The sequence below is a fragment of the Bidens hawaiensis genome, unplaced genomic scaffold, assembly GCF_021521415.1.
Source record: "Bidens hawaiensis isolate Kalapana, Puna unplaced genomic scaffold, B.hawaiensis_p1.1 tig00004021_1, whole genome shotgun sequence".
In the NCBI taxonomy this organism is placed as follows: domain Eukaryota; kingdom Viridiplantae; phylum Streptophyta; class Magnoliopsida; order Asterales; family Asteraceae; genus Bidens; species Bidens hawaiensis.
In genome coordinates this window covers 2373516-2389509 of record NW_027491237.1, presented here as the reverse complement: position 1 = coordinate 2389509, position 15994 = coordinate 2373516, and the positions used below count along the sequence as shown (strand labels likewise).

Sequence of the window (15994 nt, the reverse complement as noted above, 5' to 3'; positions counted from 1 at the left end):
AACTTGGATTTTTTCGTTTATTATTTTGTTAATCATGACCCGACCCGCTTCTATGTTCGGGTTATTTTATCAATAAAACATCGTAATTATCGAGTTATTATTATAGTTGATTATATTTAATTATTATCAAAATATAACTTTCAAACTTATGCACTTTTAACCCTAACCCTTAGTTTAAGCTCATAGTATATCCACACCTATAGTTGAGTGATCTTTATGCAAACCTGAGCAATTAATATATGTTATAACCCGTTTACCCAAACCCAAATCCATAACTAGTGATCGGACCCGTATCCAGTTCATAACCTTTAACCCGATTTATTACTTGTAGCTATTTATTACTAGTAGCTTAATCTTCATTGTAAACAAGGCATTAATCGATGCAAATTGTTATTATACCTATCACCAATCACACCGACACAAGTAATTTGGTAAACAAGATCTTATTGATACGGATTAACAATTTTAACCAAACCGTTCTAACCTATGTCGTATTATACCCTATAGACTTAATGAAAATTCAATTAATCATGAATACATCCCCTTCGTGACCTGCGATCAATAACCCTAGTGAGAATTTCATTATCATCAGCCGCCATTATCAGTTAGAGTTCAAGTCTTGGCCGTCAACCATGGGGTCTTCATTTGCCTTCAATTCGTAATGGTGTGAGGTAATTAAGGTATGTAACATGTACGTTGTTCATCATACAACATAACCATAAGGTTAATTAAACGAAAAACAAGCATATTAAGCAATTGTAATTCTAGGGTTCTTATGTTAATTTTGGGTTAATCAGCATCTATATTTAAGTTTTAGTTTTCATATAATTACCAACTGACACCCAGCATAGCTCGTGGGTGTGGGTGTTCAATGGCCTGAGCGGCTGGGGGCACAGGTTCGAGCCTCCCCCATCCCAGCTTTTTGTCATTTTATTTTGTTTAATGTTTTTTATTGTTTTAATGATTTTATTAATCAACTATTATTAATATTAAATATCAAATAAACCTTATTTTATTAAATCGGCACCTTTAAAGTAATCTTTCTTGGCAATTAATCTCGTTATAGATTTTTGTTATGTGTGTGTGTGTATTATGTGTATATGTATTATTTTTAAACAAAAGTATGATAATGTGTTACATGTATTAACTACATTTTTACCACTCATTTTCGTTAAAGGCTCGAAAGAAATATTTATTTAAATATTATTTTCATCATACATATTATATCTATTTATTTAAAACATTTATTTATATTTGTATTGTATTTATTCAATATTACATGTAAATCTCATATTATATTTAATTAAATTATTTTTTTTATCTATTTAATAATATATTTATCTAAACATTATTATTATAAGTATATTTTATATTAAATTTATTTATTTTAAATTATTTCATTTATATATTTGAGTTTATATTATATCAAGTTTAGGCAATGGTATTTTATAAATAATAAATTAATCACCTTATAAATAAATGATAAACAATGATAATGATTTTACAATAGTAATAGCGATAGAAATCAAACGTTATATACATAACTTTCTAACCATAAACATAATTCAAATCAAATCGAAATCTTAAATCCATTATACGTATTATCCCATTTATTATTAACCCATAATATTATCTATATATAACTAGGAAATCCTTGACGGTAAATCCCGAAGGGTTTAGAATTCTCGCATCATCGTTTGACTTTTGTTCATGTAACATCCCAAGTTTCGTCGATATTTAAAAGGAATCGGGTTAAATAAAATTATGGAAGATAAATGTAATTATCTAAAGTAGAAGGGGAATAAGTGTCATTAGATAAAAATTTAAACATGTAACCATACCCTCTCCATATAAATGTAGCCACCATCTCATTATAACCATCCTAGCCTCCAAACTCCTTCTTAACCCAAATTCCCGTTTTTGAGAGAACAACCCATAAAGATTCGATGATTTCGGAGATCTAAACGTCAAATCGGTCTCAAATTTTAACTGAGTGTTCATGGCATATAACTAAAGATTCTTACCGATCAGATCTTCGATCAGAGGTCGGGAAGTCTGGTTTTTATCAGTAAAATCGTAACAGCTAAAAATGGAATTTTCCGGCAACTGTTCAGCTTTTCCGGCCACTGTAGCGGCGTTTTCCAGCGAAGGAAAGCTGATGGGTTTGTATCGAGGCGAGACGGTTCCGTGGCCGCTTGAATCACTCAATTCCGAGTTCGTTTCATATGGTTTTGGTATATTCGAGTGATTTCGAACATAAACCTCAAAGGTACGTTTTTGTTAAAAAAAAAAGTTTACTTTTCGTGTACGGGTTCGCATGAAAATTGGTAGGATGATAGAAGGGCCATGATTATTGATAAAGTAATGAACTTGATAATAAACGGGTTAGTTGGTTCGTTTTGGGAAAAACGAGTATTGTTCGGTTCGTAAAAAGGACGGCTAAATGAAGTCGGTTTTGCATGAAACATAGTAGAAATCATTTATCTCAACTAACCCAACATTTGGAACCCGACACCCGCAGCCCAGGATGCCGAATAAGTCGTTTAAATTTAGATCTAGTTTTAATCGGGTGTTTAATCAATCAAAAAGGAGCTTAAGGGTCACCTTAGCTTGGATCTGGACCACCCAAAGCTACCTGGGTTATAAACGATCAAAATCCGGCCAACCGTGGTGGTTAACGACGGCTAACGGCATTGGATTCGAATAAAAAACCCAAAAAAACGCGTTAAGGATAATCAAATTTGAACATGTGCGTATATGTTATACGGGCACATATGTTTGGGGGGCATATGTATACCAGTGTATATGTGTGTGTGACAGTATATGATTAGAGGCGTATATGTAGTAAGGACGTATATGTATGAACCACGCATATGTATGTATCACGTATAAGTTCTGGGAGCGCGTATGTGTGGCCACGTATATGTATGAAGCGTATAACTATAGGAGTATAATTTTTACGGGGTGTATAAGTTATGCGGGCGCATAACTTATGTGGACGTATAACATATACGTCCCAAGACTTATGTGCTAACATGACGTATACGCCACCATGACTTATACGCTAGCCTAGCTTATAAGTTGAGAAGTAACTTATGCGCTGACTTATACGTGGAAATGACTTGTGTGCCACGAACTTATGCGGCATGTAAGACAATAATAATTAATTAATTAATTAATAACTAAAGGTAATGTTTAAAAATGATAAAAACCTAGAAAGAAATATTGAGGCTAGAATAGATACGTAAGAGCACGAGAGTAGTAGTTAAACTTATGTGCCTTGTTACACAGTTAGCCGTGCTCAGTTGATGTGTTACCATCAATTCTGAAAGAAGCAGGACACATGTGAGTTTCTAGCCTCATTTCCTTGTTTTGTTTTCGGGGCTGTGTGCATACTCAATGTGATTAGTTAATACACTTACCTTAAGTGGTAAGTGTATGATATGTGATTATTTTATGAATGATATAATAATGTTAAGAGTATGTATGAAAGTGTGTGTATATATATATATATAAAGGAAATGCATGTATTGTTATATGGTTTCATCGAAAAGAAGGGCGACAGACCCTTATAAAAACATGCGTAAGAAGGGCGACAGACCCTTATAAAACCTGCGTAAGAAGGGCGGCAAAACATTATAAAACCTGTAAGAAAAGCGACATACCCTTATAAAAACCTACGTAAGAAGGGCAACAGACCCTTATAAAACCTGAGAAAGAAGGAACCATACCCTATAATATATGAAAGGTTATATGGCGAAAGGCTCTTTAAAACGTAGAGGTAGTTATGTATGTATTAGTAAGTTAAAACAAGAAATAATGAAAGTATGAAAGAATGAAAGTATAAAGTATGAACGTAAAGAATGCAGTATGAAAATATAGAGGTATGAATGTACGTATGTATGAAAGAAAGAAGCAGGTTAAGTATGTAATATGTATCTACGGATACGTGTGTGTGTGTGTGTATGAATGTAATGTATGTTTCCTGATTAATTAGAACTTACTCAGCATAGTTGACTTTTAGTATGCACACAGACAAATAGGATGAAAGATCTGGCTTGAGGGGGACACATGGCATGGACTGAGTTGACTGACATCTAGTGAAGAAAAGTTATGATGTTTTATGTTAAAATAACTTTCAAGAGTTATGATTTTAATATTTTGTAATGAATGTTTGATCTTTTTGTATTCCGCGAAAAGTTTTAATTCGCTCTGATATTTAGAACTGTGTTTATGAGTAATCCAACGCTAAAGTAGGGCACCGGGGCCTTACAGTTCATCTAATCAGGTGAGTAATCACTTCCCTATTTTACTTGTTTTCAAATTTTTTGAGGACTTATGCGTACCAATTCTCATTTTACATATTATATTATATTCTCAAATGCAAACTGTTAACATTTGTGTTGTGTATCAATTGAGTGACTACTTGCTATTTGTTTTTGTGTTTATTTATCGCATTCGGAGATATCCATCATTATAATCACATCATGTCGTAGTGGCCGGCGTCCTATCGCAGGACAATGGTTCTTATTCTATCATGGTAACTAATGCCCGATTCGCATGGCAACGGTTTAGCCCACACAACATTATTTGGTTGCAATATTTACATGCTATGATTTGATTGTTTATACTCACATATAATAGTTTTGCGGTTTTCTTATATATTATTGTAGTGTCAAAACTGGTATCACTCAGCTTCGTGTAGAAAAATGTATATTTTGTACGCATTTACATGTATTCATGTTGGTTTGTTTATCAAGATGAATATCACTTATATATGACTTTTAGGGTATAAAACTTATACAATAAATTATTTGGTCTTGTTTTGTAATTTATTTATTCTTGATGTACTTAAATGTAAATTTAAATGTAAATTGTTTATTTAAAATAAATAATTAGATATTGTCACTTTATAATTGCATGATAGTACCTTGTGAGCTGTGAACAATCAGTTCGATCCCCGGCATTTCCGTCTTAGGTCGGGATGTTACATTCCACTTATGGCATGTGCAAATTATGACACATGATTCGCCATTTAAGGTTGATGCATTGCTGAGCCCTTTGTTGTGGTGAAGTTCTTACTTTCGGAGGTCCAAATGTTTGTGATTTCAATAAAGATAGAGACGCTTTTAGTTGGGTTTAACAACAGTTCTCAACACATAAACGACTATGATGTTTTCCTTAAACATGCATTAATGGCAACTATGTTACCTTCTAATCACCTGTGTTGCAGGTAGGACTAGATGAGTTCTAGAAGGATGGGATGATAGTGCTAAACAAACGCTTCATCATCAACCCCCCCCCCCCCCCCCCCCCCCCCCCCTTTATTAGTCAATTCAACACTTCAATTATCAAACACATTTAGCTCCCACTATGGTTGTGTAAATTCAATGCAAATATATTTGTTGGTTAGCGCTCTATTCTTTTTAAATCAAAAGATATTTATCTCAAGTAAAACTAATATTTTTTTTGTCCCACAAAAGAAATTTAACGAAAACAATCTAGCAAACAGATTAATATTTCCATGAAACCAAAATCATAACTTTGTACGAGAATTCTACTTAATAATTAACAAATGTGCTGGTTGTGATATGTTAAATTGTGGTGCCCTGCCGCAAAGTGCTGGTGGGTATCTAGTATATATAATCTGCAACTTTCTCTACACACAATAGTTTTAGCAAAAATCACATTCTAAGGAGCTAATAGTCCAATGGGAAGACACTAATCAAACCAGAATAAGTAGAAACATTTGAACTTTTAAAATTAAACAAACATACCCAGTAATACCCTATGCTCTGAAAAGGTAAAATAAGGGGAAACCATACCTCCATCACACGGGTAGAGAGACTGCTGCCAACACTCAGGTTGCTGTCTCACGGACCAAGACACTACTACCAATGCTCAGGTCCACAAAATAAGTTTTAAAACCAATCCGGAACTCAAGCTGATATAACCGATTCAAGATGGTCAATCTCCCGTTTTAGCCTTTTGTATTAGACGAACACTCCAAGAATTTAGAGAAGTGAAGACATTGCTGTCAATTTTCTATATTTTCATTCATATCAAACATTAAACAAACTTTGCCTATTTATGAGCTATAAACAAATAACTGAATAAAAACTGCATGCCCACTTTTCTACCCAATGCATAAACATGAATTAAAGGCAATAAGATAAAACAAGCAAAGAATTAAGCTCACATTTTAGATCAATGATATGTATTGTTGGATTGCATTGCATCATGAGTACGTATCACGAACCATCTTGACAACCAGCCTCCACATCAAAGTTTTTGGCTAAACAGCAATGTTATTATCTCAGTAAATAAGGTTTTGTCTTTTAATGTCACAACTTTTATTTAAATACCCAACACTTTACTAGCATACAATCATTTGGCAACTATGTAAATAACAAAATCTATTTCATGTACTTTCTTTCCGTCTTTATAGCCTCATAAGATGTCATAACCTCCTTAAACCTTGCTTCAGCCACCTCTGCACCAATAAAGAATTGTCAAATTTTAACACAAATCGTTTCATTTTCATCATTTATATAGTTTGCAAGCCTCCAAGAAACCTATTATCAAATATGATAGTTATATATATATATATATGGTGAGGATCCTATGAGAACTTTGAGAACCATTTTGAGCAAAAAAAATCATTAACTTTGTTGATGGCATGATTAAAAGAACATAAAATCAAGCTCATGGAAATTGAGAAAATGATTAATATGAAGCACAAATCAGGTGATTACGATCAAGCAATATAAAACCGTGATTTGTTCATTTAATAATGAATTTGCTGCTCGATGTTCGTTAGTTATGCTGATGTTTGAAAACTTGGATATGGTGAGAGTGATTCGATAAATAATAACCTAAAAGTGATTCGATGAATAATAAACAAAATACTAGAAATGTTTATGAATAAAAAGCAATACAGAGATAATAAAAAAAAATAGAAAAATGAATAATAAGATCCGAATCTTGCAAGAATTCATTATTAGTTGCCAAAATAAGAACTTGACATTATGACTGATATACCCTTGTAATATAATAAATAAAAAAATAAAAAGAAAATTTTCGATTAGTTGAAATGACTTCTCGAACTCCGTGCAGTAAGATGGTTTCTATCCTAAACTTAAGCCTATATATATATATATATAGGGATGGGATCTAGAGATAATTCCTCTTAAAGAGAGAACTAAAGAACTAGTAAAAAATTATTTTTAACTATTTTTAAAAAATTATTTTATGATTTTTGTTTCTTTCCTCCTAATAAGATGATATTGTTCCTAAAAAAAACCGTCGATGTAATGCGTATGTGCATTAATGTGTATTGTATATATAAAATAGTGTTTTATTGCATATAGTACAACACAAATACATTATCTAAATACACAATATTGAATATATGCAAATACGACACTAATAGTTGTATGCAAAACACATTATCGCATATATGTAATACAACACTAATGCACATATGCACTATATCGATTTTTTTTAATTTTTGTATATAATATAACACTATTGCAAATATACAATAAAAACAACTATATATATGCTATTCAACACTATTTCAAATATCAAAATGCACACTATTGCACATATGCATTATAAAAAAGTCGGTGTATTATTTTTTTTTATTTTTATATTTTTTTGTGGTGAAGAATAACAACATATAAAAAGGATGAAAGAAAAAAAATTAGAAAAATATTTTTTTTAATTAAATAAAAAATACTTCATTATTAGTTCTCTAGTTCTCTCCATAAAATAGAGTTCTCTCATGATCATCTCCCTATATATATATATATATATATATATATATGGGATGGTTCGGGAGAGCAGTCCATTTATTGCGAGAAATGCAATGAGTTACTTACAGCCCTTGATTAAGATGGATCAATGACCTACATCGATTATGACAATTTTGTAATTAATTGGTCATTGATTTATTGAGTTTTTAATATAAAAGGGTAGTGTGGTAATTTTGTTCAAAGCATAAACGTTGAAACTGGCAGATGTTAATCAAAGTCCCAAATATCATGCTTCAATCATTAGTTATTCCCAATTTAAAAATGTGCAAATATTTTCTCAAACCTCACCCTATTCTTTCAAATCTTGGTTTTGTAGGTGAATATTAGTCTTTAATTTTGTATAAAAGGGGATGTTTGTTGACGAAAACCTAGGCTGTGTAGTGAATGTGGTGTAGCAATCGACGATTAAGAAGGTTAGGTTTTTTCTTATTAATCCAATTTCATATTTATTTCTACACAATTAGGGTTTCGCATAATCTAATCGTGCATAATTGTACGTCCGAATTGTGTAAAACCATAATCCAGTAATTGTGTAAATCTTTTTTGGGTTTGTATAAATTGTGTAATGGTATTGTATGACAGTGTATGGCATTGTAATATGTGCTTGTATGTTATGTTTATTATATGTAGGATGTGTATGTTAATGGTAGATTTGCAGTGTACGTTTTGTGGGATGTGTATGTTAATGTTGGATCTGCATGTTGGATCTGCAGTGTAGGACTATGTATGTTTTGTAAGATGTGTATGTTAATGTTATCTACAATATAGGATGCTTATTATATCTATAATGTAGGGTCTATAGTATGGTTTATATAATGTATATGTATTATCTTTCTGATGTGTATGATGGTATTGTTTTGTACAGTTTGTAAGTATTAGCTCTGCAGTGTAGGACTTGTAGGATATCACTAAAGGGTTTGTATCAGTTTATAACGTATGTATTTTCTTTTATATAAGCCGCTAAAAGAAGATTTAGTGGAATACAACATTAGTTTGTGATGACGGGGGATAAAAGTGGATTGAACCTAATGTTGTATGATATGATATTCTTTTGGTCAAATCAGTTGACCATTACTTTTTGATATGTTTGATGATGATTTGTATAACATACGATCTTGATAATTTCTGTTTGAATATGCTGATTTTTATTCCCAATTACTAATCGATCTTTTCAACTTCAAATTATGATGTTGTAAGATGATAAGATGAACAAGAATATTGGTGTTTTGTAATTTAATTAATAAAAAATAAGTAAAAAAAAATCTAAGAATGAATCAAATTCATACAAAATGAATCAAACGATAAATGTATTTTAAACTTAGTTATAAAAAAAACAAATTAATAAATGAATTAATGAAACTTCTAAAGAAATTAATAGTTACCAAAATAATAATTTTACTTCTTTACCATAATACCTTTATATTTAATTAAAAGAAAAAACTTGATTAGATGAAATGACTTCTCGTACTTCTCGCAATAAAATAACTTCTCTCCTGAACTTAAACACACACACACACACACACACACACACACACATATATATATGGGACAGTTAACGCACAATTGAAATTAACGTGCTAAGCGTGAGAATCAAATAGAGTAATTATGTAATTACGTCATATAGTAATTATGCAATTTAGTTTTAGCATAAATATTTTTGGTTTTGTTTATAAATACACATTCCAATCAAAAATTTTGTTTTTCATAAAATATATTTTTTAAGGTAATTTGAAATTATTTTTTTAAGAAAACGCCTTCTACATGGGTTTATATATAAAAGTCCAAAAAGATTATGTAAAAATGTGTTTTTTACATTTAAAAGTGAATTTTTTTTATTCTTTTTTGACATGTAAAAAACATAAGTCATCAATTCCCCACTTTTTTGTTCTCTTTTGAACCGGCCACTGCATATATATATATATCCAGTTCATAAAAAAATTAATTTATAAATAGAAATAACTAGAATAATTACAGTTTTGAACTAGAGTAATTAAGTTATAAAATATAAAGTAGTATAATAATATAATTACTCTAATTCAAAAGTTATAGTGTAATAATAATTACTATAGTGTTAACATAATTACTCTAGTTATTTATATACTTCTCACGATAGATAAATTAACATGCCAACTGTTATAATCAAGTATTGTAATTATACATACAACATAGTGTAATTACACTACTTGATTCCCACATTTAACACGTTAATTTAATTTGTAAGTTAGTTTCTCTTATATATATATATAGGGTAAAGTTAAAATACTAATAGAGACAAAAATGAGAAGTGTCAGAATGATTTTTTACCAGAAAAAACCCTTTAAAAAAATTATTAAAAAATCGTAACGCAAAATATAAATTAAAAAAGAAAATAATTAAAAAACTAAAATGTTTCCATCATCATTCTCGTTTAAAAAAATAAAAATATTGATGAAAAGACACAATGCCGAAAATGAACCCAAAAAAATACACAATAGATCGCAAAATATAACAAAATGCCGAACAAAATATAACACAATATTAAGTAATATAACACAATATAATGAAAAAAAGACACAACGTCAAGCAAAAAAGATAAAACCAATGACGAAAATAAACATAAAACATAATGATAAACTAAACCCGAAGGCTAAACCAAGATTTATTTATTTTTATTTTATATTATTTTTTTTAAACGGGAAATGCTAGATAAACATTTTGGTTTTTTTTACATTTTTTATTTTTTTGTTTTATATTTTTTTTGATTTTTATAGGGTTTTTTTCCCTTATAAAATAATGTGATGTAAATGATTGAAGATACACCATAAGAATGTGAGGATATGATCAAGGTTTGGGAAGGTGCTCTCTCTCTCTCTCCCCCCTCCCCATAAGAATGTCGGGATATGATCAAGGTTTTATACATTGATCTTTAAATATATATATGCCATGCTTGCGGTGCGCGCATATAATGTACATATGTGTGCGAACCCTCAGGTGGGAAAAAGTGAAATTGCACTAATTTTGATGTTATTTTACTAATCTCGTGAAAATAATGTTAAACGGTGCGGAAGGTTATCAGCTATGTTGCACGGAAACGCCACCCGAGTGCCGTACCCCGTCCCGGAAACTCCCCGGGGACGGAAACGCGGACGGAAACGGCTAGAAACGTTTCCCGGACGAACCCGTAAACTAGGGATGGTCAACAAACGATTTCAGGCCTTTGGAAACGGTCAAAAATCCGTTTCAGGGACGTCTCCTATGTATTTTAGGGTTTTATGTATTTTACAGGAGGGTAAGTATAAGGAAGATGAAGTGCACGAGAAATAAGGAGAATTTATTTTGTAGTTAAATTCAATTAATAAAAGTCTGTGGTCTAATTGTAGGTACTACACATTAAATAGTATTTAATTGTAGTTAAATTCAATTACAAAAACGGTTCATTTTACTTTGGATATAGCATATGTAATAATAATAATTAAATAGTAATAATTATATTATTATATAACGATACTATTAGTATAAAATAATCATCAATTTAACATAAGTATTTTAACATAAATAATTTAACATAACTATTTTATTTAGCTACTAGTTTACTTTATATTCACTTTTATTTGGTTTATTTATTATATTTCATTGATGTAGAGACGTATATTTTATTTAATTTATATGTATTACCCATTTCTTGATTTTTTGAGTTTTGGCGTTTCCCGTTCCCGTGCAACATAGGTTATCAGGCATCATGTGGTGGCGTTGATAGTCGAAACACAAGGGTACATGCACCAATCAGCCAGTGTCCTAGCCAGTGTCCCCTGATGATTGAGTGATATGTGCCTTATGTCCAGGGCTTTATGCAAAACCATTATCAAGCCGAGGGTCTCATCGGATGCAGCCTCTCCATCCCTATGGAGTAGAGGTAAGGCTGTCTACATCTTAGACTCCTCAGACCCTACCATAGCTTTGCTATTGGTGGGATATGCTGAGTACGATGATGATTTTTAAATATATATGATTTATGTATGATCAACAAAGACATCAATGATGCTTGGTTGGTTGGCTCATTGGGTAATTATTAAAGCTTCTATCTTGGAAAGGACCAATGTTCGAATCCCAACATGCACATTTCATTTCGGATTTAATGAAAAAATTAGTTTTACAGGTTCACCAACCGGGTCACTGGGTCCGGGGCGACCGCCACCCCCAAAAACCGGCCAGGTTTTTAAAAACGGCCCAAATACACTCACCCGGCCCGGTATAGGGACCGGGTCCCGGTCCGACCGGTCGGGCTTCAAAATAATGCTTCTTACCATGTAGAATAAGAATATTTGATTAAGATTGATAAAACGTCTACCTTTATTGTCTTGATTCTGATCAGGGTGAAATTGCTTTGCCTTGCTCCTGAATGCAGTCTGCATTAACGAAAAATAATACGAGTGTAATGCAAAATAATAAAAAAAAACAATAATGAGAATGTAACAATTAAAGGATACCTTTATTTCATCATCAGTGTACGGCCTCGTTCTTGACCTATTAACCAGAAAAAAAAAACACAAGTGCTTAGTTTACTTAAAACTATATTTAAAAAAGTAAAGATAAAAGAAGTAAAGCAAAGAATGTACTAAAATGTTATAAGAGAAGGTTTTATTACCTGCTAAGACCCAAGATTGCATAATGATGTGACAATGTATGATTAGCAGGGGGTCGAGGAGGTTCCCTAAAATGACTTTTATACCCTTGTGAAGTTTCGGTTTTAAAATACCAATCGTCCCTTTGAAAATGTTGATGATATCCACTACCATTATTTTCCTTCCAACTCTCGTAACGCTTTTGTTGTTTACTTTTTTCCCTATTAAATACACTTTGCATGCGCCTTATTCGTTCCTACAAAGAATATAAATACAGAGTCAACTGCATGGTTCTTGCATGCTAGGTCTTCATGGTTCACTAATTACACAGTTAATCCCAATGGTTGTAAAAATGTTCATAAATGGGCCTGATAGTTACATTTTCATAACACGGATGGTCCTTAGCAGCTCACGTCGTTAAAATTTCTAGTCAAGTCGTCCAAATAAAATTACCAAAGTACCTTTCCTACTAAAAAAATTCAATAAAGTATATATTAAAAGAAATATAAATATGCTTAGTTATTAAAGTATTAAAGTGGGTACCACCCTTCAATTTCAATTGTGGATCAGTAGCTGTAAATTTTTGAAACCTCCCTCCCTCAGGCTGAGGGGTGTGGGGGGCGCGAGAGGGGGCGCGAGTGGGGGCGCCAGCCAATAATATTGTGACGTGTGGCAGAGAGAGAAACTTGATAAGATGGGTGTTGGTAGTGGTGCTCGCGCCCCGGGGCGCGAGCGACTGGCCTCTTGCGCCCTTTCTAGCGCTCCACACCCCTCAGCCTCACAATGTGAAAGCTCTCTCTCTCTACAACTCCTCTCTCCTCCAATTCCTTAAACAAGAAAACTAAAGAACCCTTAACATACCAAAAACGAACTGGATAAAATACTAAACAAATTTAATCCTATCTTTTGACTCTTTTAGAGTCCACCTCCTCAACTATCACAAATTAAACTAATTAGAATTAACTCCGTGTAAAATTACGTGTTCCCCATGCTAACGTACTTCTGAAAACATAAAAATTATTTAAAAAAAAAAAATACTCATTTAGCATACCCCTGATGAAAATTAATTCAGCAATAACAATTCAGTGCCTTATAGGCCTGTTTAGTAGCCTATGAAAAATAAACCCGCCAATTTGATTAGAACAGAATCAGAAGAGAAAAAAAAAAATGAAAATTTCGAACAGAAAGCAGTGACTATTGAATGAGGTTGGTTATGATGGTTTTGTCCTCTTGGCAGGAATTGAAATATAACAGGAACGATTAACACAAAATTGATCAAACAATGAAATATGCATTGATTGAATATGGGTTCGTTACAATTGTGTTCATAAAGACATGATACATACATACAACTTTAACCTAATGACATGTTTGACCCTTGTACTATATTTACATTGACATATTAAACTAAAACATAAACTAAAAATAAATGACCCTCCAAGTTGTGTTCGAGTTAAGTGCGATTATATCCAACATGTCCATCGATTAATTATTATCATGCTTGCTTGACTAATCGTGTGCATCCTATGAAACTCATAAGAATGATTTAATGTTATAACTAAATTGTATCCAATACTTGTGTTTCATGTATGTGACATAATATTAAATAACTACGTTTAGATGACCATCAACTTTGATTAACTAATATGACAACAATGGTAGATCATAATAACTTAGTTAAAAATACTTAATGCATAGGGACAAAAGACTTGTGTACTAGTTTTCCAATAGTTGTAGGTTTAAAAGGCGCAATAGAGAAATCTCTTCTACAATAGAACTTACACTTAATCCCATGTCATCAATGCCTAAAGTAGATATAAGAGTAGGATCGCACACATCATCCATCCAAACAAACGATTATTTTAAAAAAAAAACACAAAAATCTATCTAATCAAGCACACGATGGATACCATTAGTGCCACAAGACATTGCATATAGCTAATGCAAACATAAAAAAAGGAATGAAAAGGTTAACTCTTTAATACTCACTGTCACGCTTAACAATAAGGATGTGAGCATGTTGGCAAGTTATAAGTGAAGCGATAACAAGAAGTTGAAACTTAAGGGGTGTGACATGCGTTTTGACACATCTTTTGTGATAACTAATACATGGAATAATCAGTTTTTAACATTTAAATATCACCACCTAACTAGTTAGAGTTAAACAATCAATTTCATACCAGGTGCAATGTAACATAACTGGCATCTAAGGATAAACTAGCAATTACCTATTACCCGCTATTTTAACTAATAGGGAAAACTTTTATGCCCTTTCACAAGACAACTCTCATTTGTTCACAAACATGTCCATTTGGCCATTTTACAAAGTAATCCTTGCCAAAACACTAGAACCATGTAATCAGTTTTAAAACCCACATCCAACCCCCACAAAAGAATATATATATATAGATTATAAGGAAGCATACCACTCTCTCCATTTCTTCTTCATAAGCTTCCTGCATGCAACGATTATATCTTTTCCAAGATTCTTCTTGGAAAGTTGATCTAAAATCGCCTTTCCATGAGTGTGTTCTTGTAACCTAGTTTGATGCAATAAGAAGCAAATAAAAGATATAGTAATAATGTTGTATGATTATTATAGATAGCCTACCTTTGAAGAGAACCAATCAATCATCTGGCGCATATGCCCAACCTATGAAAAATATTGAAATTTAGTAAAGAGGTTTTATAGGTAAATCGAGAGTAAGTTGTTAAATAACATACAGCGAGAGTAGTGGCAGTAGCTCCGATTAGACCAAAAATAAGAATACCCCAAATCCCAATCTCGTGTTCTTCCTCTACCCCTCCTCTGTAGCCATGATTCGTTCTTGAATTATATTTATCTTCTCCGACATAGCCACCCAAATTAATCAATTCTTCAGTGGAGGAACTCTAGAGTCATAATCAACTATAACAAATACCATGAATTGGAGTTGCGATTTATTTATTACAAAACCAAAACCTCCTTTCCTACAAAATTTAAATATGATTTTGGATTACGGAAACTTTGATTTAGGTATAAACTCAAAATATATCTCTTTACAAACTTTTATTTCTAATAATAAAATATATATCGATGTGTTAAAAAAACAGGACTATGTTTTCAGATTTTTTTTTGAAAAAAAACTGAATTATTAAAAATTATTAGAGAAAAACATTATTAATATTAAAACTAATCGGTATGAAAGGAAAAAGGAAAATAAACTAAAATTTTTCATGCCTTTTTTTTAAACAAGTGTACATCCCAATCCCAATTCATCAATGGGAATGTTCTCCAAAATCAGCTTTCAAATCTTTGATGTTTTTTCACCTGTGGTGGTCATTTTTCGCAATTGGGACTAGTCGTCAATTAACATCGGTTAGATCCGATAAATCCAAGGGCAAACTCGTCTTTTCCCGCATAAACCTAATAATAATAATAATAAGTATCGGTTTCATTTAATCCAAATTATGGCCAATTGACAAATATAGGTCCAACATATGGAAATGAAAAAAGTAATCCCAACTACGCATGTGGGTGCAAAATTAATGGAAACTTAACCAACCGTTTGTTTTTAGTGACGGGACCGTTGAGTT

The 15994-nt window shown here is 31.9% G+C and overlaps 1 protein-coding gene across 1 annotated transcript; it reads right to left on the bottom strand.

Moving 5' to 3' along the window:
* Nucleotides 1-6090: 6090 nt before the first annotated feature.
* On the bottom strand, nt 6091-15741 carry LOC143625231 (uncharacterized). Its single transcript, XM_077095641.1, has 9 exons — nt 15729-15741; nt 15381-15388; nt 15143-15310; nt 15030-15071; nt 14845-14958; nt 12442-12674; nt 12284-12320; nt 12145-12202; nt 6091-6493 (listed from the first exon to the last, which is right to left on the bottom strand). Exons 1-9 carry the CDS (start codon nt 15739-15741, stop codon nt 6417-6419), a joined length of 750 nt encoding a protein of 249 aa, XP_076951756.1. The 3' UTR covers nt 6091-6416.
* Between the last annotated feature and the right edge of the window lie 253 nt (nt 15742-15994).

Coding starts and splice junctions, on each gene's coding strand:
- LOC143625231 (XM_077095641.1), bottom strand. Junction 14,959..15,029: donor TTGATTGGTTCTCTTCAAAG/GTAGGCTATCTA, acceptor GCATCAAACTAG/GTTACAAGAACACACTCATG. Junction 12,321..12,441: donor GCAATCTTGGGTCTTAGCAG/GTAATAAAACCT, acceptor TCTGGTTAATAG/GTCAAGAACGAGGCCGTACA.